Here is a 25,158-nt window from a genome sequence, read left to right on the forward strand (position 1 = left end):
CATCTGAGTGATCAGTCTCATACTAGTCTTGGGTTTCTTACATTCAGTGGCAAAACTAAATACAAGGATCTTTGACATTAATTTTGTGAAAATTCCCTTGTTTATTTAACATCAGGTTGACATATCCTGTACTCGTGAAGGGTAAACACTTTTTTGTTTTCAGAGGGAAAGGGGGATGATTTCTCAAAATCTCCAGTTCACAATTCCTGCTTTCTCTTGCATTCAGATGGATTTTCTTCCAAATCAGTACCTTTTCGAGGAATGAAGCTTTCATGCATTTTTATAAACACTACACTTGTCTGCTTAGAGAATGATGCCGAATTGAAATCATCTAACATTTAAGAAGTAATCTAAGCTGATGAGAAGGCTCTAGTGGACTTTTAATGTCCTTTCCCGTGTGAAATAAATCCCTACCCTCACTTGCTTCTACGAAAACTTAAAAGCAGCATCTTGGGTTTCTACTCTATTTCTACAGAGTTTCAGAAACTGGACATCCTTGAATTTCTACTGTGATTTGACAGAGCCGCTGATAAATAGGAATTTCTGATGATAAACTGATTTTCTAAATGGTTTATTTAAGGGAAGAGGTGCTATTCTATTCATTTTCTTAAGCTTTTTGAATATAATGCAGTTGAAGTTATTTGTGGCTCTGTAGATGTAGCCTTAATGGAGGGAAGGTAAACTCCCAAATTTCACATCCTGAAGCCAGTTTGAGTGGTGTTAAAGAGAACTGTGTTAGCAAAACTAAAGTCTAACTTAACAATTGTAAGTAGTTTGTTCTGAGTGAAGTTTATCAGTTAGCTTTTGCTGCAATTATCATCCCTTTAACTTTAGAAGTTAGGTTACTTTCCTCCCTTTTAATGTTCATAAAACAATCAAATGGATGTAACTAGTTCAGTTCCAGCTATGGTGTCCTATTTCTCCTTTGTATGAAATGTGCTCGAATACCTGATAATGGATCAAGATTACACCTGATTTTTTTGGGGATCGAGATTAAATTTTACTAATAATCCATTATATGTGTATTAAATAAAAAATATATTTTTAAAGCTATTCAATTTTAGAATAAATTTTAGTAATGCATCTACCATATAAAGTAAGTTTTCACAGTTACATTTTAGTTAATTGTTAGGTTCAAATTTTCTGATGGCCTTAAACATACTTGTATGTGTCTGCAGTTCTTTAACTCTCCAAGACAAATTGGTCCATGGCTTATGTAAACACTTGAAAAATAAATTATTTAAACGTTTTATGTCCTTTTAAGCAAATATTTCATACCTATACCTTAAGGACTTGGTTTGCTCCACTTCTGTTGCATGGGTGGTTTTGTCTCAGTAACTGGGGTCACCTCACTAGGAACTGTTTCACAGCCTGTATTATTTTTAATTCAATAGTTTTGTCATACTTTTGCTATACTTTAAAACTTAAAATATCCCAAAATACATCCCCTGGTATTAAACACCTTTTTCTATCATGTTATCTGATTATTAAACTTTATTAATCATTTTTTTTGGCAGTCTTAAAAGCTAGGAACAAATGTATGTATGTTTGAGCTTGGCTCAGCTGTGGTAGGGGAGGGTTCAGTGTCCAGCTGTGAGGGCAGGGAGAGCCGTGCTGTCAGTTTGAGAAGGAACACGGAGTTTCTGCATTCCCGCAGGGATCGGAACCAGCTCGGAGCGACAAATTTTCACTTTGCAACTTGTGGTGTTGTGTGGAAAACGGCACCAGCTCTGCCTTCACTGCACAGCACAGCTTCAGGGCTACGAGCTGCTTCAGACTTATTGGGATTTCACACTTCGGCAGCACAAAACACCCCAGGCTTTGCCCTTTTCACGTGCGTTGCGTTTTTATTTCGGACAAAAGCGGGGCGAGGGGGCTGCAGGCCTGAGGCGCTGAGGGAGGCGCGCGCGCAGGCGCTCGGCGCGGGCAGCCTCGGGGTCCTTTGCCGCGCTGCGGCGCGCGCGCGACCGAAGCCGCGCGGCTCCCACGAGGTGCGGCGCGTGCGGCGGCCGTTGGCGCCGGGAGGAGCGGCCGTTGGCCGACCGTTAGGGACCGTTGGCGGCCGCCTGAGGGGAGGCGGCGGGGGGGGAAGCCGCCGCCATGCAGCGCCGCAAGGTGGACAACCGCCTGCGGGTGCTGATCGAGAACGGCGTGGCCGAGCGGCAGCGGGCCCTCTTCGTGGTGGTCGGCGACCACGGCAAGGACCAGGTGAGCCCCGCAGGGGATGGCGCGGGCCGGGGGTGCGGTGAGCGTCGGGGTCCCGACGGCTGCGGAAAGGCGAAAGTGCTGGAAATGATTTCGGAGAATTGGTTGTCAGACGTCTGCCTGAGGAGCCTTTGAATGTTACCTAAAAGCAAGTAGAGGCAAATTGGGTTTGTTTTTATTTTTTAATGAGGTAGAAAGACGTCTCGTTGCCTGCCTGGCAGGAGGTTGCTCTGTCCACCCGTACAGTTTTTCTCAAGCCGTGTCTTACCCAGTGAGTCATCTTGCAGATGTCACAGCTTGGACCGGAGGTACCCGGTAGCAGTCCACCACTAAACCCCGCTGTCTTAGTGTTTCTGTGCTTTGGCAGGTCGTTATACTTCACCACATGTTGTCTAAAGCGACTGTAAAGGCCAGACCCTCTGTTCTGTGGTGTTACAAGAAGGAGTTGGGCTTTAGCAGGTAAGATGCTCCTCATGTCTCATGCTGCAGTAAGTGCCATTAGTGCTCTGTGTGAAGCAAAAGCTCTGCGGCTGGTCTGCTCAGTGGGGGTTGAGCAATTTGGTTGTCAGGAGAAACACGATTATTCCTGAAGGAGTTACAGGAAGTTCAGTTTTCCAGTATTGAAATTTGGCTTCAGTAATGCAGTTGACATCAGCATGAGGTACTATGTAGGAGTCAGTACAGATCGGGCATTGGAATTACTTTAATTTGAAAAAGGGTTTAAAATTTTAATTCTTAGATTTGCACGCATCCTTACAGTCTGGGCACAAAGTCAGAAGGGAAGTGTTACATGAAACTACATGATTACTACCAAATGGTTTCTTGCAAAAACAGCTGTTGTTTGTGTGTGACTTCCACTGCTTTGGGCTGAAGGCACATGGGAACATACCACGAATGCAGCATGTATGATACAAGATCCTTGGAAGCTGAGCTCTGAATTCCAATTAGACTTTGAAGTAGGATTTTGAGCAGTCTTCGCAAACCTCTTCCCAAGAAAATTTCCGTATAATTTTGTTTTCTAGCCACCGTAAGAAGAGAATGAGACAACTGCAGAAGAAGATTAAAAGTGGAACCTTAAACATAAAACATGATGATCCTTTTGAGTTATTTATAGCAGCCACAAACATTCGCTACTGCTATTACAACGAAACTCATAAGATCCTTGGTAACACTTTTGGCATGTGTGTACTTCAGGTAAGGAATTAAACTTTTGACATAACACCATTATCAGTTACTTTCAGTTTAAAGGCTGTAGGAAGGTTTAAAGTTTCAGTTTAAAGGCTGTTTGTTGCTCCTATTATTTAAATTATGATGTTCTTTTGTATCTTGTATGAGTTTTGCAAGGGTGAGATAGCCTCATTGGCAGAATTTTAATGGGAAATGGGTTAATGCAAATATTAAGTTTGAATCAAACTTTGAGAAACTATGCATTTAGATTTTCTGTTCCTTCAAGTAGATGCTAATTGCACTAGTGAATTCTAGGCAACTTTGAAGGTTTTTTTTTTGTATTTCCTAGGATTTTGAAGCCTTGACTCCAAACCTGCTAGCTAGAACTGTTGAAACAGTAGAAGGGGGTGGAATTGTGGTAATTCTCCTCAGGTCTATGAACTCGCTGAAGCAGCTCTATACAATGACCATGGTATGTTCTGTGTAACACGTCTATTCTACGTAGGCAGGTTCGGCTGGCGACTTAAGGGGTTATTTTTTTCTTTCTTTATGGGCTGTGGTTTTCTTTCTGTCATTTTTCCAGCTTTCATTCGTTTATCATTGAAGCAGTCTTGTGGTCAGGCAGTTCTGCCAACAAATGTAACTATTTCTTTTGTTTCACAATAATTTGAAAAAGTATTTATACTGTTGGTCCATGCAACAAAGTTAAGTGACAAACATGTTTTGATGTTTTGTGACCCAGCGCTATGCAAGATCTGCTTCACAGTTCCTGTATATTTCTAAATATGATCTGTTCACCCTGAGCATACTTACCCCTAAAGCAGGAACAATTTTTATTAGTAACAATGCTAGTAGGGGAATTAAAGCAATGGACTTCTTGCCTAGGTTGTTTGAAGCGTTCTGTATCTGGCAGAACTGACTTTTAAGTCTGGAAGAATACGTAAGACCACTGTGAAAAGTATTGGTGGGAAAGGTACATTTTAAACCAGTATTTGGAAAAAGTGGATGTCTCACAGCAAATAAAATTGGGAAGAGAGGGCGTGGTCCACAAGAGTGGAAGAGGTGTTGGATTATTCCATGAATAATAATCTTGTACATGTCACAGTTACCACCTTTCCTTCTCCAGATTGACTTTTTCGTTTTGTTTCAGGATGTGCACTCCCGATACAGAACAGAGGCACACCAGGACGTGGTAGGACGGTTTAATGAAAGGTATGTTATTGTGAGTGTAAAGCATCTCGGCTGTGTGCCCAGTATAAGTTGTTGGAGAAATGGTATACAAAATTTTGGCATGATGTTACAAGGGATGTGCAAAGGGGCCCTAATTTTTAAAGTATTCTGAGTCCTGTTCTTGAAATGCTCTCTAGCAATGTATGCTCCACATGACCAGTGATTCAGATACCTTTGACGTTAGCTTGAAAGAGAAAACTGCTCACTGTGGGGTCTTTTCTGTAGTCTAGAACTTTCTTGTAAAGGTGTTTTCTCCACTTTTGATGTACTGAATAGGCAGCTCTTCTTAACTGAGCCATATCTATCCCTAGGCATCGAAGAAATGCAAAATTTGTTCTTTAGCATACAGGTGGTGGTTATGTGGTGTTAGAAGCTAGAAGGATGAAGAAGCAGCCGTAATTGACCACAGTCTTTGGCGGTCTGCATGTGTCACAATTGCTGTAGATTCAAGTCTTAAGCTTTTATACAGCTGCCTTCCATTTAAATGCTGGGAGTCACTTTCTAGATGTCTTAGGAGATTGTCTGAAATAAGCGGTTTTCATTGGAGGTATCCTGGTAGGTGGATGTCTGTTCTGCATGGACCATCCTGATTCTATGGTAAGGGGCACACAGCTAGTGGTGTGAACTTAGCTCAGCTGTAAGCAGCTCTTGCTGTAAATACCATGTTTGGGGTTAGAAAAGAGGGTTAATTAACTATGAAAATGCACCAGTGTTGGTACTGCTTTTACTGATTTGCCTTTACTTGACTGCTCAGGTTCATTCTGTCTCTGGCCTCATGCAAGAACTGCATTGTGATTGATGATCAGCTGAACATCTTGCCCATCTCCAGTCATGTTGCAAATATCACGCCTGTTCCACCACGGTCACAGGTCAGTAGACTACATCAGCTAATTTTCTTTGAGAGAAACTGATCTGAGTAGAACAGTGTTAAAGAGAGGAAACTTTTCACCCTGATTGATATCAAATAATGGTCTTGCAAAGCAGATGAAGAATGATTTGCAAAAAATATACCTCATATGGGTGAAGTACGGGAAACTGTCTTTTCTTTCCTCCTCTTTTTTTTTCCCTCAGCCTTTTTTTGTACTTGTCTGCGTTTATTCATTTTGCTGCGTTGCCGTTTAGCCTCGTGAGGTGGAGCTTAACTGCTGTGGTTGCTGTTTCCGAAGAGCTTAAAGAGATTTTAAGCTGATGGACAGCTGGGAGGAGACAAATAAAAACACATTTCAGGCGCTGGACAGTGAGAAAACACTTGGGGGAAAAAGCCCCTTACAAGTTCAGGAGACACCTGGTACCTCTGAACTGTGGTATTTACTTCAGTTTCGGACTGAGTTATGCATGTCAGATATAAGAAGGCATTCGCTGAATACAAGCCAGACATACAGCTTGCACTGTTAAAATGCATCCCTTCATGACTTTCAATTGTAGCTGAAAGTAAAGTGGCGTGCAATTTAAACAGAAATATTTGAGCTTTTGAACTGATCTGTGTGTCCAATGAAATAACATCATTGATTCTGCCAGAGACATTAAAAACATCTGAACAGAACACTGATGTAAAAAACAAATAACAACCGCTTAACATTCTAACTACGTTGGCAGCAGCACAAATGCTCATCTGTTGGATGGGTAAGCAGATGCTTTTGGTAATCAGTCACAATTGGGCAATTCAGAATCAACTTCTACTTAAAATAGATTTCTTTTGTGTCCAAGTTCATTTATTGGCTTTGAAAATCCTGACATTAGCTTGAAAACTGATCTGTTGCTTCAGTAGTTTTTCCCCCTAGTAGTTTTCCAGTATGCACCCCATATGACAGGTATAACAAAGATCATAACATTCTGGCATACCCTGAAGACTGAAAAATGAATTAAATTCTTTAGAAAACTTGTTCATGGTCTCTTCTTCCTAGCACTACCATTATCCAGTTACCATCTACTGAAAAATACTTGCCTTTTTTCTTCCAAACTTGGGGAAGCAAGGATACCTCTTGTGTATTTCTCTTGAAAATGCATTAAAGTCAGTATTAAATGCCTGTCTGTCCATTTAAACATTTCTGTCTCTAGGGAGTATTCAACTTGTTTTAAGTCTTTCTTTCAAATGTCTCCCTGCCTGATAAAAGATATCACAAGACATCACAAAGGTATAATTGTGCCAAGGTGTCCTTTATTAATCTTTTAAATACTGTGTTTATAGGAAGATAGCCTCCGGCCACAAGACTTGGAGCTAAAAGAGCTGAAGGAGAGCTTGCAGGATACACAACCTGTAGGAGTTTTGGTGGATGGCTGTAAAACCCTGGATCAGGTTGGTGTGGTGCTTAAACTGAAGATGCTATGCATTTGACAAGTCAGTGTAGGTGCAGATGTTTGTCTCATTTTGCAAGTAATCAAATCTGAGAGTATGAACATCGATGGGGGTTGTTTTAGGGAGAAAGCTTCCTTGAAATTAGTTGGACAGGGTAGCTCAAAGACAGTATCAGTGATTTTATTTATGAAGTTGAGAACAGTGGAAGGACTAGAATGGAGACAGGAAGCTGATCTGTAGAAGTCCACATTTCGTCTATAATCCTCATAATCTATATCAGGTTTTGTTGTGCCCTCATTCCTGTCTCTGACACTTTTCCTGCTGTCATCTGAGAATCACTGACTAGTGCAAATCAAGGCCCTACAGCAATTTCTTTCAGAGTATCCACTGAGAAATTGCAGGTTGGTGTGGAGGCTCCCAGACCTGTGCACTATGTTCATCCTCCTCCTCTGGTAGCTCCCTAGGCATGTACATCTTCCTGTTGTACTGAATATATTATGGGGTCAGTGTCATGAAAGTAGTAATTGAGCTTTATTGATTGTTGATCTGTGTTTTGACCTTGCTAATTTCAAGAACTCACTGGGTCAAGATAACTGCTTCTTTCACATTATTCATCTGGAATTTAATGTTCAGCTTTCCCATGTTGTCTTTTTCTCCTTCTTCCTGTTCTAAGGAAAGACTGCCTGGCATTAGTGGTAGGTCTAAGTAAAGAAAGTTCGGAAAGCAGTTTAACCACAGCTCCTTTTTGTTCTCTACATTTTTCTGATCATCAGGCAAAAGCAGTTCTTAAATTTATTGAAGCCATTTCAGAGAAGACTCTGAGGAGCACTGTGGCATTAACAGCAGCCAGGGGACGTGGTAAATCTGCTGCTTTGGGACTGGCCATTGCTGGGGCAGTAGCTTTTGGGTGAGTAATGTGCCCCATCTCCAAGTTTCATTTGCATCCATGAGTTTAAAAAAAATGATGACCAGATTTGAATATATTTATAATTTCCAGACCTACGTCCTTCCCTTTTGTTGTTCTATCTTTCATTTGCTACATAAATAAATGCTCAAGTTTTTCTGTTTTGTAGTAATCAGAACTCCTCAGTCTTTAAAAATCAATTAATTACTCATACAAAAGTGAAATAAATATCTAAAGAAACCTGCTGTGTTTTGGTAATTAAGTAAAATCAACCCCACATATTAAATATATATATACTTATCCTTTCTGTGTATATGAAAAATCTCTTAGAAAAAAGAGTTAAACTCGTGTTGTTTGTTTTTTTTTGTGCAGTTACTCCAACATCTTTGTCACATCTCCAAGTCCTGATAACCTTCACACTCTCTTTGAGTTCATATTTAAAGGCTTTGATGCACTGCAGTATCAGGTAAGGAGAGCAAAACATTTTACAATGTTTACTGTGAGCCCGAAAGTGGCTCACAGTACACTTGTATATACTTATTATAAGTCAGGAAAGTCAGTTTCTTAATATGTGAAAATAGTTTTTAACAGGAGTAAATAATTCCTCAGTTCTCCTGCTTCTGAAGGTTTTGTTACAAGAATTTTTATGTGTAATTTGAAAGGCCAGGACACATGTAGCAAACTTATTTTGATGGTAATGGTAAACAATGTTTTTCTTACATCTTGGCCTGTTAATACTGTTTAACAATGTTTTCTTTCAGGAACATCTAGACTATGAGATCGTTCAGTCTTTAAATCCTGAGTTTAACAAGGCTGTTATCAGAGTGAATGTGTTCAAGGAGCACAGACAAACCATTCAGGTAACCAGCTTTGTTTGCACACTGGCCTTTCTGCTTTTTGTTTGTAATTGTTGGCATTATTGGTTGCTGCAGTTGTTTGCATTTAAAACATGTTAATTTTATGTAATATGTAACTATACTGATTGATTTTGCTTTAAGGCAGACCCTCTTTTTGACATGTGAGTTTCACAAAATTAGTTCTTTCTGTGAATAACTTGTAGGTTACAAAGCTTCCATGGTTATCGTGTGTTCCTTCTTGAAACCAAAGGAAGGTGAAACAAACAGTGAAGGAAGAGCATATGTTTCCAGTGATTAGGTTTCCTATATTTTTGTGGTCTATCCAAAAAAGTGTCTGTGGAAATGTTTAAAACAATATGTGTTACCTAGCCCTTGATAGAGAACAAGAACCCTCTGCCATCGGTTCTCTGATCTGTTCAGGAAGAACAGGGAAAACAAACAGCTTCTCGGTGCTCCATCTCTGCCAGTTCTGGCCTTTCCCTACATCCCAGAGCTGTTGTTGACAGTGATGATATCCTCTCATTCCTTACAGTACATACACCCTGCTGATTCTGTGAAACTGGGTCAGGCTGAACTTGTTGTGATTGATGAAGCTGCTGCCATTCCTCTCCCCCTGGTGAAAAATCTGCTAGGCCCTTACCTGGTTTTTATGGCTTCTACAATCAATGGGTAAGGCTTGAGCACCAGCTGTCTACATGTGAAAGCAGTTGTGCGAGTGCTAATGGACTGTTTCGTATCTACAGTGCTTCTCTTTTTACTGCACACTATCATAATCAGGTCATGCTGATACCTGATCACATGGAACTGCTCTTCAGAATAACCAAGAGTAAGAGTCAGTCGGTGCTTTACTTTTGGTTCCACTGCAGGTTCATTGAGCATATACACCTCTTCTGTTCTGCTGCAGGGAGCATGCAGATAAACATTCTGTAGTCTGTTAGGAGACAGGGAAGAGTGCCGCCTTACTTCCAGTATGCTGGGCATAAGAAAGTGACAGAGGAAGCTGCTTTGTCCTACATGTGCAAGAGCATCAAGAGGCAGTAATTCTCAGAGATGGCTGGGGCCATTACAGGCCTCAGAATGTCACACAGCTCTGGATAGCAGCATAGTTCTCTGTTGGAGCTTCCCCATGGCTCAGGATTGCTTTTTTGGTTATTTGCTTCAGGCTTTTGTCTTCTGCTTTTCAGATATGAGGGTACTGGTCGATCACTGTCTCTGAAGCTTATTCAGCAGCTCCGGCAGCAGAGTGCACAAGCCCAAGTCTCCATGACAGCAGAGAACAAATCTACAGCTACAGCTAAACTCACCTCAGGTACTCAATTGTATTCTGGGCTGCAGTGTGCAACCCTGATCCGTGGTGCTGCTGCCTGACAAGCCCTGTGTGTGTCCCATGTGTCCATGTACTTTGCAGCTGTAGGAAGGTAGTGGTATGGGAAAATGAAGGAACTCTTCTTTTAAGTTTTTTCCTCATGATTTTCAGATGTAAAGTCATTTAGAGGATAACAGCTATGCAAGTAATGATTGCTGTACCTTCTTCCCGATGTTATATGAAGAAACAGGCTGTGAAGGCTCCAGTTAGAGCAGTTACTTCTCAAGTGTCTTCTCTTCTGTTCAGATTTGGTGTGTTTCTAATTCCTTGGGTACTGTACATAGGACAGTGATCCTATTGGATTCTTAGCTAGCTGTAACTTCCCGTACTAGAGGTTCTTCTCTGAAATCTGTTTGCAGCTCGTACATTGCACGAAGTCTCCCTCCATGAGTCAATCAGATACGCCCCTGGTGACCCTGTTGAAAAGTGGCTGAATGATCTGCTGTGTTTGGACTGTCTCAACATCACCAGAATTATCTCTGGCTGCCCACTGCCTGAGACTTGTGACCTGTATCCTTACTCAAATGGTGTATTCTGATAAAATACATTGCTTTCAGGTGAAGGATGCTTTTTCAAACTGATTAGTAGTGGCTTCTCAGGCTATGACATGATTACCTCAGTGCACGATCTTTTGGCTAAAGACCACACTTCTGGAGCTGAACTGTTACCACTGCCTTGTAAGACTGGTGGCTTGTGTTACCAGGACATTACCAATGCATTTTATTGCAGAGACAATCCTAAGAATGGATTGAATGCAAGGAAATCTTGGTTTATGGATGAGGAGTGTGAAAGATATGAGCACTATGCAGTCATTCTTACTTGTAGATAGAGCTGCAGACTATAAGAGTTTTAGCCAGCATGTAGCCTAAGGCTGCATGGAAAATAACACCCCTAAAACAGCAAGGAGCTCTTTTCCTTTTTTTTTTTTTTTTTTTTCCCCTAGGAAAGTTGTTTCCTTAACCCTGTGTTTAGATATTATGTAAATAGAGACACACTTTTTTGTTACCACAGAGCATCAGAAGTTTTCCTACAGAGACTGATGGCCCTCTATGTGGCTTCACACTACAAGGTAAAGCTCATGCTACTTCTATCAAAAGTCCAGCTTGGAATTTTGTGGAGGAAGTACTGCTTGTTGAGGGCAGTCTAATTGCATTGGCCTAATGGAGATTTTCTGGACAGCTTCAGTTGTATTTTGTTACATACAGATCTGTATTCTCCTAAGAAGATTTCTGCCTTAGCCTTAGCTGAGTACGCTGGATTTAAAAATACCTAGAATATTTTAGTCTTGGGAAATCCTGGAGACTAAATTCTAGATGATCCTGCAAGTTTGTTGGGAGTGGTATCAGTGATGAACCCACTACTCTTCTCTTCACAATATTTCAGTAGCCTCAAATTAACCAAAAGAGTAGTGTCATTGTACTATTGATAAAAGTAATAATTCATCTCAGTTTCAGGACCATGGGTGACTAGTAAATTTGGCTAGTGAAGGCATTAAATGGTGAAGTAATGAGTACTAAAAGTCTGACACTTCAAAAAATATTTTAGATCTGGTAGCAGAGGTAAGTAGCTATATAAAAGTAGAAATGTCAGTTCTACACATAGGAGAGCAAGAGATTTCACTTGAACAAAACACATGTTGTCTGGTAGTACAACTGCCATGAGCTGTCTTGTGAGGAGCTTCATCCATCAGTACTGTACTAGTTCTGAGTCCCTTAATAGCCATAAATTGAGAAAAATGGAGGAGTGTGTAGAAGTCAGATACTAACACTATACAGATCTTTGAAGCTCTTCTCATGGAATAATACGTGAGCTTTCTGATGTGTATTTACCCTCCAGAACTCTCCCAATGACCTCCAGATGCTATCTGATGCACCTGCCCATCATCTTTTTTGCCTTTTGCCTCCTGTTCCACCTACCCAGAACTCATTACCAGAAGTACTTGCTGTTGTCCAGGTAAGAGAGCATCATATAATGATGAAGTGAACTGTTCAATAATGAAGCAGTGATACACTGTGAGACAGCAGTGTACTGTCTAGGAGTAGATGATATCTTCAGGCTGTGTTTTTATGTGCCACAGCACTGTATTAAGGCTGGGTTTTTTTCTTCCACTTTTCTTTTGTTAAAACTATTTGCTCTATAAGTATATTGTGAAGCTAATCCCTTCATATAGACCTTCCAATCTCTAAAATGGTCTGTGCCAAGAAGCCTTCCGAGGAGCTGAATTATTGGTTCAATAAATGACTTTCTCCTCTCATTTCAACTTCGCGCTAAGGAGAATTGATTCACTGGTTCATTCTGCTTATTCTGTGTCTCCAGAATTCCTTTTATTTGCAATAGAACTGCAAAAATACAAATTCCTCAGATACAGATGTTCAGAGATGTAGAAATATTTCAGTCCTTGACTGTTAGATATCTGACTAAATGCTTTCTTCCTTAAGAACACGGATTCTTAATTATCTGTGTTCAGTGCAACTAGTTAAGTCGACTATTTCTTAAAGGGAAAAAAAAAAAAAGCTGTATTTGACTCTTAAAGAGAAATACTGGGAGGGATAATGTTTTATGTTTGCTGCTGACAGACTACAGAAAACACTTAGAGCACATTGTATGCTTTAGTCTCTTCAGGCCTCTGTTGCACCATTGTGTAGTGCCTGCTGTGCCAGATATACCTGGCTGGCTCACTGGTGTGCCTCTTGAGACTGCTTGTAGGGGTAGAGCCTGTTGTTTGGCTCATACACATTTGTTTATCATGTTGCAGAGTAGGGGTCAAGTGACATGTCAATACTGCATAGTGGTCTCAGCAACTGAGGATAAATTTTGTTTACGCTGTATTGGAGTGACTCTGGGATAAAGCACTTTGTCTCCATTCACGGTCTTCTGCCTTTTCTGTCAGGTGTGCATGGAAGGGGAGATTTCTCGCCAGTCTATCATGAACAGCCTTTCTAGAGGAAAGAAGGCTTCTGGTGATCTTATTCCCTGGACTATTTCAGAACAGGTGAATAATTTGGCTGTGTACTCACACCCACACCCAAGACGTCTTTCAGCACTACTGCTTATTTCCAGGGCACCCTTCCGTGTACTTTAAATTGACTCTTGTCTCTTATACAGTTCCAAGACCCGGACTTTGGCGGCCTCTCTGGTGGGCGTGTTGTTCGCATTGCAGTTCATCCGGATTATCAGGGGGTAAATATTTTGAAACCTATTGTAAGTAGTCAGCAGTGGTACCACGAGAATGGCTGTACAGGCAGAGCTAAGTTCTACTTGTCCCCGTGTACAATCAAGATCCAGTGACACTTTCTGTGAGATTACCAAATGTTCACACTGGTGTTTGGTATTTTCAGAGTGCCAGAGATAATCAATGAGAATTATTATACTGTCTTGAGCTACCGACTGTGCTCTTGTTGTGCTTTTGGTCACCCAGCAAGGTCTATAGTTTTCTTCCCCATGGAGTTCCTGTGTAGTAAACAAAATGCATTTTTGTGGTGGCCGAGTAATTTCTAAACGGGTGATTGTTAATGGAATTTTAAGGGGAAAATGTTGTCCTGCTTTAAAAAATAGATATATCTCTTTGCTTATATAGCATTGTTCATAATTCACAGATGGGCTATGGCAGCAGAGCTTTGAATTTACTGCAGATGTACTATGAAGGTCAATTCCCTTGTTTGGAAGAAAAAACAATTCAGAAGCCAAAAGAAATTGCAACTGTAAGCAGTGAGGTATGTAACTCAGTATGTTTCTTTTATTTTCTGTTGTACTAAAGCTGTCTGCTTCTCACTAAATCTCAATATTGATTTCTCTGTGTAAGGATGAAATATTTGTATTTATTCTTTGTACAAAATATGAGACTTAATTTGCAAATTGCCATGAGGAATGCTACTAACCCACTTCCACTTTCTCTTTCAGACTGTTAGTTTATTGGAAGAGGTTGTGACGCCCCGGAAAGACTTGCCCCCTTTACTTCTCAAACTAAGTGAGAGACAAGCTGAGAGTCTAGACTATCTAGGGGTGTCGTATGGCCTAACACCAAGATTACTCAAGTAAGACCTTTTTCTGTTTAGACCCAGTGCAAAAATATAACTATATAAATAATAGAGTATCTGTGATTTGTAAATGATATGTAGATACAGATGTGGGTATTTTACCCCATAGACTTTCTCCTCTCTGCATGTTTCACTTGGTTTCTAAATCTGGGCAGCTCCAAGCCCTCTTCTCTTGCAAGGCCTTGTCTTGTGCAGTAGAGCTGAACCTAAGCACTTAACGCATCCTTCAGGGTAAATTTTCCTCAAACTCCTCCTGAGGGAAAACCCATTTCCTTCTTGATTTTTTCTGTGACCCTTCTGAAGAGTTAATTAGCTTTAATTGATCAGTTTTTCTAGGCTAGAGAACACCACCTCTAGTAAGTAGGAAGTTAAATACTCCTTCTTGTGACCTGTAGAAACTTGAGCTGCTGCTAACTTCAAAGTTAGTTGTTTGTTTCCTGCCTTATGTAAACACTTGCCAGTAGCAACTGCATCTACTTCTCTTTTTTTTTTCTCACCAAGGAGGAAGTGAATTACTGCAGCAAAAAATCATTTATTAAAATTTTTAATTTTTCTCTCCATTTCAAATTATAGTTCTGTATTAGAACTTACAATTTTATAATACATGGTAACTGTTTTTATATATTACGAGAATTGGTAAAATATCTAGGTTTTTCAGACTTTCTCAGTGTGTTAAGAGTGGGAGACAGTTTCAAAATAATGCAGAATTGTTTCTGCTACTAGCCTAACAGCAAAGCAGTCATTTATCACCTGAAACTTTGCTCCCTTGCTGGCTTATCCTTGTTTGCAGGGGACCATCTCACAAAAGATGAGATTGAGTCCAACAGAAGACCCAAGGAAGCCAGTTTGTGACTGACCCAATCAGAGCTGTTAGACAGCTGTGTGCGATTTGGCATTTCAGACACAGACTGTAGCCTGTTTTGTTCCATGGCAAGCATGCAGCAAAATTCATGCCAAAATGTGATGGTGAATTGTGGAAAAAGTCTTAATCTCTGCAAATTATGAAGCAAATGGTTCAGATATCTTAATTGAACAATCTCTCTCAGGGCAGAGGAGTGTTTGACTACTATGTTTTTAAAATTATTTGTCTGTTAGGTTTGGTGGGATAGATAAGGAAGAATAGTGGGGTAAGGAGAGGCTGGGATGCACATATAGGGCTTCCTGCTAAAATCTGCCTCATCCTGCACAGCTGGTGGGTAGTCATCCTGTGGCCTGCGGAGGTGGGTTGCCAGTGACAGTTGCTGTGGGGCTTGGCTTCTTTCTTTTGTCTAGGATGCCATATATTTTGTCTCACCAGTTCTTTTTATTACTAGTCCTCCTTTTCCTGGGCAAAATGAATTGTAATATCAGTTCACAACTAAGATGCAAGAAGGAAAAGGAGGATGGAAAGGGATGTTAGTAGGATTTTGCAGGTCAGATTGGGTTTCTCTCTGGTCCACCAGTGATTGTGAGAAACCTGGAATTTGCCAGGGAAAGTCAGCATTCATTGAAGTCTGAAGTAAACTGTAAATCCTTCAGACCTTCCCTGGGGTATACTTTAGGAGTCTGTAGTATTTGTTTGTGATCAAAACCAGTTTGCATTTTTTTAAAGGAGGTCCTGGAAACATGCTGAATTCAAGAGTTCTTGTGTCTTACCTGTTAGTCTTTGAAAGCTCATTTATTTTCTGTTGTCACAGTCATCATTGTTTCACTCCTCAAAGTTAGAATCTCAGTCAGTTTGATTGCTCTCGGAACTTCCTGTCAGTGGTGAATTTTATTAGCTGCAGGGGTAGTGCCTACCTTTCAACAGTTGTTATTGTGCAGTAGATAGATTTTATTTAACCACAAGTATTACTACAAAATCAACAGCTCCATAATTATCAGTGTACTTTCTCTTATCCTTTTCCCTAGGTTTTGGAAACGTGCTGGATTTGTGCCAGTTTATCTAAGGCAAACACCAGTAAGTAGCATACTGTTTCTGAATGAAATCCAGCCCTATTGAAATCACTGGGCATCTTTCCATTAACTTCTGTGAGATGTGATTTAGGAAAAAATAATTCCAGGACTACATTTGGGGTTTGTTTTGTATTCATTTTTGTTCTTTGGTCTAATAGTTAACTAAGGGTTTCAAATTTTAGGGTTTTGAATGTGGTCCTCTGAGTAGTTTGCACCTAAAAAATTATAACAAAGATGCATCTGTTCAGCGTTGTTACTGGTAAAATATGCTACTGGCCCTTGAACTGACTGCCATTGCTTTCCCTAGGTGTTTACCAAAAAAAGCACGAGCTGTTTCAGTACTGTTGGAGAGAATAATTTGTCCCTTGTTATCCCACTTTCCTTATGTTTTTTTGGCTCTTGAGCTATAACTGCGATTTGCGACACTGGTGAGTGGTGGTTATCTCAAGAAGCCAAAATCTCTCAGCACTGGGATTTACCAAATTATAGAAGTTCATCAGGTTTATATTTGGTGGTGGTGATCAGTAGCAGTTGATATATGAGTTGTTGGTTTAGAAGACCCTTGCCTTCTTCAGTTTAGCATAGAGTATACACAGTTCATGGAGATGATGGGAAATGTATCTTCATTATTAGAATGACCTGACTGGTGAGCATTCATGCATCATGCTGAAGATGCTGAATGAAGAGGAGTCTGAACAGGAGCCTTGGCTTACAGCCTTCTGGAAAGGTAACTGAGCTAATGCTGGAAAAATATTCTGGAATATTTTTTCTAGAGGTCCACATGAGTCATTTGTTTTCTGATCTTGTCCTGTAGATTTTAGGAGGCGCTTCCTTTCTCTGCTTTCCTACCAGTTCAGCACATTCTCTCCTTCACTGGCATTGAATATTCTACAGAACAAAAATATCAAACAGCAGTCACAACCCCGTAAGTACCCTGGCTCACATACTCATTTAGAATGCAATTTAAAGTCTTTGTGTAGGTTTATCAGAGTTCTCAAGCACATGCATGGTGTGATGCCTCTTGTGAGATGTGATGAATTGTTCTTAGTGTTTTGTTTCCATCATCCAAAAAATAAAAAAAAGCTTGTATTTTTGAGTAAAAACTAACAGGACATTTTCTGCCAATTAAAAACAGGTAGCGGTTTGGGGTGGTGGTGATTTTTTTTTCCTGTGCTTTTTTAATTTCAGTCGGAGATTTAAGTACTCCAAAATTAGAGGACTGTAGCAGCTAAAGGCATGACAAAACAAAATCTAGTGAATGAATAAAGAAGTCTACTCAGTTCAGTATGGAGTTAGAAGAGAAGCCTTGAGAATCAAAGGTCAATAGGCAAAGCAGCTAATTTAGGATCTTAGGGAGAATGTTATCAGAAATTTGGAAATTCAAATTATATGTCTTTCTAAGAGAGAAGCTTTAGTTGACTGTGTGTTCTTTGGGCTTAGTGCAGCACTTGCTAGGGTGAACACATATGTAGTAACAAAAAGGGCCAGATAAGGCAACTCTTAACAATCCCTCATGGCTTAAAAGTCCTCTTTAAAAGCAAATTGATGTCTTCTCAGTAAGCCTAACAGAGGGTGGTCCTCTTGAGTGAACTTGGTAATCGGCGTTTTGTAGGTTTTAGTATGTCTTGGTGAAAGAGGTTTGGTTGCTGCTACAAAGAAAGTTTTTATCAGCAAAACCAGTGTAATACATTGAAAGTCTGAGCAAACTGATTCCCAGTTCTCACTGTTTTTAGTCTATCTGGCATGTTTGAGTTGATAAACTGGTCTGTTTTGACAGTTGCAATGTTCTTTATATGGTTGTATTTCTGTCTGAAAAGACTTGGAATAACCAAGCCAGTCCTAGTAGCAGTGTTATACCTAGTGAGTTGAATTCTGAAGTGTGTTGGAAAGTGAACTTCAGGGATAGCAGTTGGCCTTCAGTCAATGATGTGAAAAAGGAGTTTGTTAAATAATGAGATCCTGGAGAGCTGTGAATAGCAGTCTTGACAGTGATGTCTCTTTATCATTCAGCCATCAGCCGTGCTGAATTAGAATCTGTTTTCATCCCATATGACTTGAAGAGATTAGAGATGTATTCTCGCAACATGGTGGACTATCATCTCATCATGGATATGGTACCTACCATTGCCAGGATGTTTTTTCTCAACCAGTTGGGTGATATCTCTCTCTCAGCTGCACAGTCGGTATGTATCACTGAGAGCAAGCCATGCTTCATCTCTTTTTATACTTTTCTGCTGTCTCCTAATTTTGGATTAGTTTCCCATTTCATGTCATTTTTAAAAAGAAGCCTTTGCTTCAGTTGATTTATACTTCTGTGGTCCTCTTTATGGTTTCTCCTGCTTGTGTTCTAACTTTAGTGCTTGCTTTGAATAAAATCTGCAGAGATCATACTGTTGCATGTTCGGTGAAGTACTTTGTGTGTTTATAATATTGTGTGAACTATGGCTTAAAAGCACCTCAATGTCTTTTGGTTCTTGAGCTGTACCTCAGGAGAGAGGTATTCATTTGCACTAAGTATGGAATGCTGCCAGCTGACTACAGCATAACATAGGGGTGTTCAGTGCATCTGAGCAAAGCTTGAGCTTGTACCAGAGGAGCCCTGTATTAGCTGAGTAGACAAGGACTTGGTAAAATGTCAGGGACATAGAAGATACTATTTATGTGTTTGCTCTAAAAGCCTCTCTAACTGAAATGTCATTTCCTCAGGCCCTTCTTTTAGGGATTGGCCTACAGCATAAATCTCTGGACCAACTGGAAAAGGAGGTAGAACTGCCCAGCAGTCAGTTGATGGGCCTCTTCAACAGAATCATCCGCAAAGTAGTCCAGGTAATTGCATCATGATGAGCTTTGCCTTGGGTGTATCAGACCAAAGTATAATTCCAGTACTGAGCCTGGTGCTAGTAGAAAGCTGAATTGGAATTATGTATCTTTAACATCTCCACAAAAATTGACTGTAAACTTTGTTTGTAAGAGGGGAAAATCCTAGTGGAAAAAGCAGGTATTTATGGCTTTGATTTATATTGTGTTTTCCCAAATAAGAGTGCTAATGTTACGTTTTTAAGTGTTGAAATGACCCAAACCAAAATGCTGAACATACAGCTAGTGATGCCAGCTGAACTTGAGACATTTGTTTATGATGGTTCACTGCATTGACAGCATCTCTGCCTTTGTTTGCTTGTTTTTTTTTTTTGGTTTGTTTGTTTTTATATCAACCAAACAAAAAAACTTTCTCTAATGTCATTTAGAGGTGGACCTAAGTCTAGTGAAATTACTGGAAAGTTTTGGGTCTGTTTTTTCGCATGGTATCTGCAGTAAAGCGAGTAGCGTGATGAGTTACTAAGGAAAAAGACAGACATAAAAGTTGCTAGCTGCTTGCACTCACTTGTGCAGTCTATTGCCTCTAGTTCTCAAGGAACAGAATATATTAGCGAAGGTTCTGTGGTATGGCATAAGATGTTCATTGAAGAGATGCTATGCTCTACATAACACTTACCTAATTATCTTGAAGACTGTTACATACAGAAAAATAAATATGCAGCTTTTAACTACAAATGTTCATCAAATCAGTGTATTGATATAGAATGTTGCTGAGTTCTTATTTTTTATTTTATTTTTTATTATTTATTTATTAATTTATTATTTTTATTTATTATTTTTATTTTGTTTTTATTTTTATACTTTTAATGAAAGCTATGTGTAATTCTGCCTTCAGGAAGAAGCTTTGAGCTTTTTATTTTAGTATGATGGAACGTATGCATCAGAAGTAAACTGTCTGAAAATATTTGCAGGGTTACAAGAGTTTCATGGGGACAACCAGCATTTATTACTTATTTTTAAGCACAATTGTAGAAGAAACACTGAGTCTTACATGTGTTGGTTTATTTCATTTTCAGTTGTTCAACACTGTCCAGGAAAAGGCTGTGGAGGAACAGATGGTAGCAACAAAGGATATTGTAATGGAACCTACAATTAAATCTTTAAATGATGATTTGGTAATTATGAACTTTCTTCTTAATACATACATAAGCACTGTTCATGGAACTCCCTTGAGCGCAGAAGCCTTGTAATCTAAATTTTCTTGGATTAGAGTTGTGTGTCACCTCTGTCACTATGTGGTAGTTATAAATCCAGTTTTTGCTGTTACATTCTTTGTCATGCTTTGTTAATCTGCCATACAGATTTTCACAGAACCCACAAAGATTTTGGAGTTATGCATTACAACTATATGTATATCGATTACATAAAAATGCAGTTACAGAAAAAAGCTTTGTAGGATCATCTAGTGTTTGTTTTTTCTCTTTAGTGGGGAAACAAGTTTTGCTTGTATTACATGATTACTGTTGCAGTCAGAACTTAATGCATCTGTTGTGCTATCCTTTTTGTAGGAAGAAGCCGCAAAGGAATTCCAAGAAAAACACAAGCAAGAAGTGGTGAAGCTAAAAGAAATGGACCTTACACAGTAAGAACTCATCTGTATGAGTGTCAGATCCACTTTTCCTCTGGTATCTATTTGAATGCTGGGTCACCAGCACTAGTACATCTTGCTGAGTCTTGTGCAGAAGGCTGTAGTCACAAAATGATGATCTCACACCATCAATAAGTGAGAAGTAGCAGTGTGTATCTTCAATGGTAGCCATGTGGGATAAGCATATGCTGCTAATCTAATGGAAATGTTAGATATTATGTGCCTGATAGCCAGTAATTGTCTTGATCAGCTCTGCTAGCAGTTCCTTTGTTTCATACTCGCAACATTCTTTCCAGTATGAGTTAAATTCAGTAACAGAACTTATCTGTTCAGTGTCATTCACCCGCTTAACTCAATACATGAATTTATTTTCCTGAAAAGTGTGTCATATGCATGAATTTTACTTTTTGCCAAGCATGAGGTTACTGATGCCCCTTTTTGAACAAAAAGCAAAAGACCACACCTGATCATCAGTGAGATCTGTCTTTGGAACCATAGAACTGAATTATTAAAGTTGGGGCTGGTTCATCATTGCAGTACTGCACACAGCAGATGTGGAAATGCCACTTCAGTTCTCAGTACCTTGGATATGGTCTTAAGCACTTTATTTTACTTGTGTTCTCCTTTGTCTTTTATTTAAATGACAAATTACTCTTATTGTGGCAAGAACTCTTACTATGTATCTATAGGGCAGTCTTGATCCTGACTGTGTATGGTATGTATGTTACACATGTAACTTCTATAGTTCTGTAATTTGGAGTAATGAAAAAACTGCCTGGTTTTGGATTGTTTATAATTTGACAGTTATTGTGCTTCTAGAAATGGTCATTAGTTTCCTCAAACCAGCATACACAGGTCCTGTTGTCTGCTGTCCAGCTTTTCTGTATTCAGCTGTCTTCAACTCAAGTAAAAATTAGTACCTGGCTAATGTTAGTATTCTCTTCTTTAATAAGAAAAAGAAACCCCACACACAAAATACCCCAAAACCAATATTAAAGAACAAGAGAGAGCTTCCTTTACTAACTGCAGCGTGCAGATGCTTTTAGCTGTTGTAGAGCTGGACAGTTTGTAGAATACAGAATTGCCAAACCAGCAACTTCCTTGAAATGTCAGCAGATGTCTCTCTTTCTGGGCCAATGGGAGTTACACGTGCCGCTCTGATCCTCTCCCTTTTCTCTCTTGTCTGTTAGATCTGAGAAAAGGAATCTTTGGTCCTCTCATTTGAGGGTCGAACAAAAATGGATGTGATTTGAAGTGACTTGTAAGGCGATCACACTAGGAAAACAAGATAACCAGAACTTATAAAGAATTAAAATTCTATTTACTAGATTTGATAGTATGATATACCTGTTTGTGATTTTGGACTATGCTCCTTTTTTATTTTATCCAGAAACAGATTCATGTTCTTCTCTATAAGGAAAGAGGGACACAAATCTGTTTTGAAAACTTTTTAATACAGGTTATAGAAAGCTAATAGAACAGACAGAGCTGTTTGATTTGTCTTTGTCCAGTGTTGTTTCGCCTTGTATAAACAAAGATGAATCTAATCTGAATCTCTAAGAACTTGAGATACAGAGCAACCACTTAGTCTTGCTACATGACTACTTTGCCTAGTTAAATTTGTGTTATTTTGAGGGTATTTGAACATAATGACAAGAACCACAGCACGTGAGTTTAGCTGAATAGCAGTTGCTGTTTTAGTTTCTTTCCAAAACAAACCTGCAGGTCTTCAGTTTTTCCTGGATGGATGCAGAAAAACTACCATTCAAGCTTACTGCTGGCTAAGAGCAGCTGCTAATTTACCTTTCTGTTATAAGCCGTTGCTTTTTGCAGCCTCTTCCTTTACTACCACAAACATCCATCTTCCTTTGTGGGGGAGGAAAAAAAGAAAAAGCAATCAACCTTTTAGAAACAAAATCTATATAGTGAATATAGTTCTGATTGTGTTTGTCAGTCTTATAGCTGTAATGTGCGAAAGTGTGTGTTTTAGGAAATCTAGTGGGCAGAGAAGTATACGCCACTGCTATGGAAACTAACACCTTTGTGGCCTTATTTTTTGCATTCATAAAAGATATACTCTGTTAAGTATTCTGCTTTTCTGATGAGAGGCTTTCAAAGAACAGTTTCGTGATGTTTACAATAGCAGCTCCTGAGAGAGCTTCATCTGCTATTGACCAGCTTTGGATGAAGACAATTGTTGGTTGCTATCGACCTAGTTCAGATTGAGTCTGCTGACAAAGTCGTGACGAGCTGTTGTATCTCTTTGCCAGTCTAGTTTTGTATGCATTTCTAAATACTGGTTTTGTTGGGTGCTAATGCAGTAGCTTTGTTTGAAGTATACTGTGTATCTGACAATATAATCACTTTTTTTCCTGCTTTGAGCTGGCAATTTTACTTGAATTTTCCTTTACCCTTTTCACTTAGATATATTATCCGCGGGGACGATGAAGAATGGAATCAGGTGCTGAGTAAAGCAGGACAGAATGCTTCCATCGTCAGTGTGAAAAGGTTAGGGAAGTTGAAATACTCTACAGTCTCTTTTGTCCTGCTAGCTTTACTGCATTTTTTTTCCTAAAAGGGTGAAGCTGAAGAGCTAATTCAGATAAAAATGAATGTAATGTCCTTAATATATTCCCAGTTTTCCAGAGAAATCAGGGTATGAGCATTCCTCTAATGGAGAGCGCTTCTGTGGCTTGTGTGTTTGTTGCTCTAGATTATAGTCTTGTCTGCGTATAACTCAATTGCTTATAGCAACTCTTTCTATTGACATGGTTAAGTCTTGATCTTGGCCACACAAATTGGTGCTATTTCTCCCTTGGGACACTTCCAAAGAACAAACTCACTTCACATTACTGTCCTGTTGCCTTGGGGGCTAGCACTGGGTGGAAGCCTATGATATTCCCATTGGAGAAAATAGGAATAAATTATGGAGAGTTCTTTCAAATTTGAGTCTGCAAAATACTGAGTGTGCCTTTCTGCAGTTCCTTCCTTTTCATCCATCTTATTTCTTTTACCTGGCCCAGCATGGAGTGTTTCCTCACCTCTTCCTTGGGAATTTATAATTGGGACTTGGCCTGCTTGCCTGTTGCCCCTTCCCTGGGTGTCTGAAGGTTGAAGTAATCATGTAATGTTTTTTGCATCTCTTTTCTACCTTGTGTGTATTCATGTTCTTTTCATGAATGCTGGCAGCTGAGAGTTTCTAAAAACCTTACAGAAATGAGAGAATCTCATCAATGCTTATAAAGATTGGAGCCCTGTCATGTTTGCTGTAGTCAGAATCTAATGCAGGAAAAAAATTGTGTACTTAAATTTACAGCTGTCAGTGACAGTATTTTTTCTAGTTACTCTAACTTCCAGATGCCTTAAATGAATTGCCTTTAGGAGACTTAGTCTTGAAAAGCAACAACAAAATGCAGCTAAAAATCAAGATCTCATGGGATTCAAATTGGGTTAAAGAATCTCAAGACAGTGGGAAGTCTAGGCCATACTCTTATTCATGCTTTCTGTAGCATTCTAAATGACCCAAGAAATTGGAAATATTTTCTCTCAGTCACTTTCTCTGGGAGGCCTTGAAGCAACCATTTCTACATAGATCCTTTCTGCTTTTTACAACAAGATTTTTGCAGCTGGATGGGCTTCCCAGTGTATTTTAAACAAATATTTTGTTCCTGTTTCCCAGTGAGAAGAAAAGAAAACTAGAAGCAGCAAGAGGACCCAGGCAACAGAAGAAATTTAAGAAGACTAAAGATATAAAGCAGAAGTGGAAGAAATGACTTAAAGACAATCAGTGAACTTGAATTAACAAGTGACTGGTCTGTACTCAAGAAGTACTATTCTCCTTTCAAATCAAAAGACTTTTTTTTTTGGGGGGTGGGGAATGGAGCAGGGGGGTGAGAGCTAGGGAAAAAGAAAAGCCTTAGAGGCACTTTAAAAATGTTTGTATTAAGGGAAGTGCAGTGATACTGCCAGGAGACAGTCTGTGGAGATTTTTTATGAAGTGTGATTGCAGAGCTTGAGTGAGGCACTGTGCAACACACTGGGATCTTATGAGGGTGCCTTAGCAACTACAAAGTTTTCATTCAGACAGGAGAGATCAGTCTGTAAACTTCGTTGCTTCATAGTTGTTGGTGTCTTTATTAAAAAAAAAGAGTGGCCAAACAATAGAAATGCATTAGCCTGTGGTATGTGACTACGTTTTAGCATTGCAGTACATCTTGATATATTCAGCTACTGATTCAGTAGTACTACCATTCCTTTGTAGCTCAAGGGGATTTCAGTGTGGGCAACAGCTCACTTTTTTAATTTGGAGCTGATTATTCAGTGAGCTCTAACAGTGTTGTCAATGATGTAGTCTTTGCTCACAAGAATTCAGGGTATACAATGAACACTTCTATTTTGGAAGGTGGTGTATAGTTCCTACTTACTGTGCTGCTCAAGCAGCTGTAATAAAAGGCTCTTTTGCATTCACACTTGCTTACAAGGTCTCAGCATTTCCATAGCTCAATAATTTACATTTCCTAGTTCTCAAGCAGGATAGGATGATTAACAGATGCTGTAAGAGTGGCTCTGGCTGTTATGTCTCCCTTGCTATCTGCTCACCTAGGCCTACTACTTGACTTTGTTGGAAAGCTTTGTGTAAAGGTTGCCAGGAAATCAGCACTATCATACTGACACCTGGTCCTAGTGATCTGCTTTT

At 39.6% G+C, this 25,158-nt stretch overlaps 1 protein-coding gene across 1 annotated transcript; it reads left to right on the forward strand.

Annotated features, from left to right (window-relative positions):
* The first annotated feature begins 1,945 nt into the window (after positions 1-1,945).
* Positions 1,946-24,929, forward strand: NAT10 (N-acetyltransferase 10). Its single transcript, XM_068684624.1, has 28 exons — positions 1,946-2,208; positions 2,573-2,664; positions 3,228-3,399; positions 3,722-3,844; positions 4,523-4,584; positions 5,357-5,471; positions 6,791-6,898; positions 7,672-7,805; positions 8,175-8,268; positions 8,564-8,662; positions 9,192-9,328; positions 9,844-9,968; positions 10,385-10,535; positions 10,998-11,094; positions 11,862-11,978; positions 12,916-13,017; positions 13,131-13,205; positions 13,622-13,738; positions 13,926-14,059; positions 15,953-16,001; positions 16,631-16,724; positions 16,812-16,922; positions 18,008-18,180; positions 18,704-18,823; positions 19,891-19,989; positions 20,383-20,456; positions 22,887-22,970; positions 24,142-24,929. The coding sequence occupies exons 1-28, from the start codon at positions 2,101-2,103 to the stop codon at positions 24,233-24,235; spliced, it is 3,060 nt and encodes a 1,019-aa protein (XP_068540725.1). The 5' UTR covers positions 1,946-2,100; the 3' UTR covers positions 24,236-24,929.
* Positions 24,930-25,158: the final 229 nt, after the last annotated feature.

Source organism: Anas acuta, chromosome 5, assembly GCF_963932015.1.
Source record: "Anas acuta chromosome 5, bAnaAcu1.1, whole genome shotgun sequence".
Classification (NCBI taxonomy): domain Eukaryota; kingdom Metazoa; phylum Chordata; class Aves; order Anseriformes; family Anatidae; genus Anas; species Anas acuta.

Bases quoted from the DNA above. Each gene is read 5' to 3' on its own strand.
- NAT10 (XM_068684624.1), top strand. From the start codon at position 2,101: ATGCAGCGCCGCAAGGTGGACAACCGCCTGCGGGTGCTGATCGAGAAC. The intron at 3,845-4,522 runs GTATGTTCTGTG...GTTTTGTTTCAG, and splicing joins AGCTCTATACAATGACCATG to GATGTGCACTCCCGATACAG. The intron at 7,806-8,174 runs GTGAGTAATGTG...TTTTTTGTGCAG, and splicing joins GCTGGGGCAGTAGCTTTTGG to TTACTCCAACATCTTTGTCA.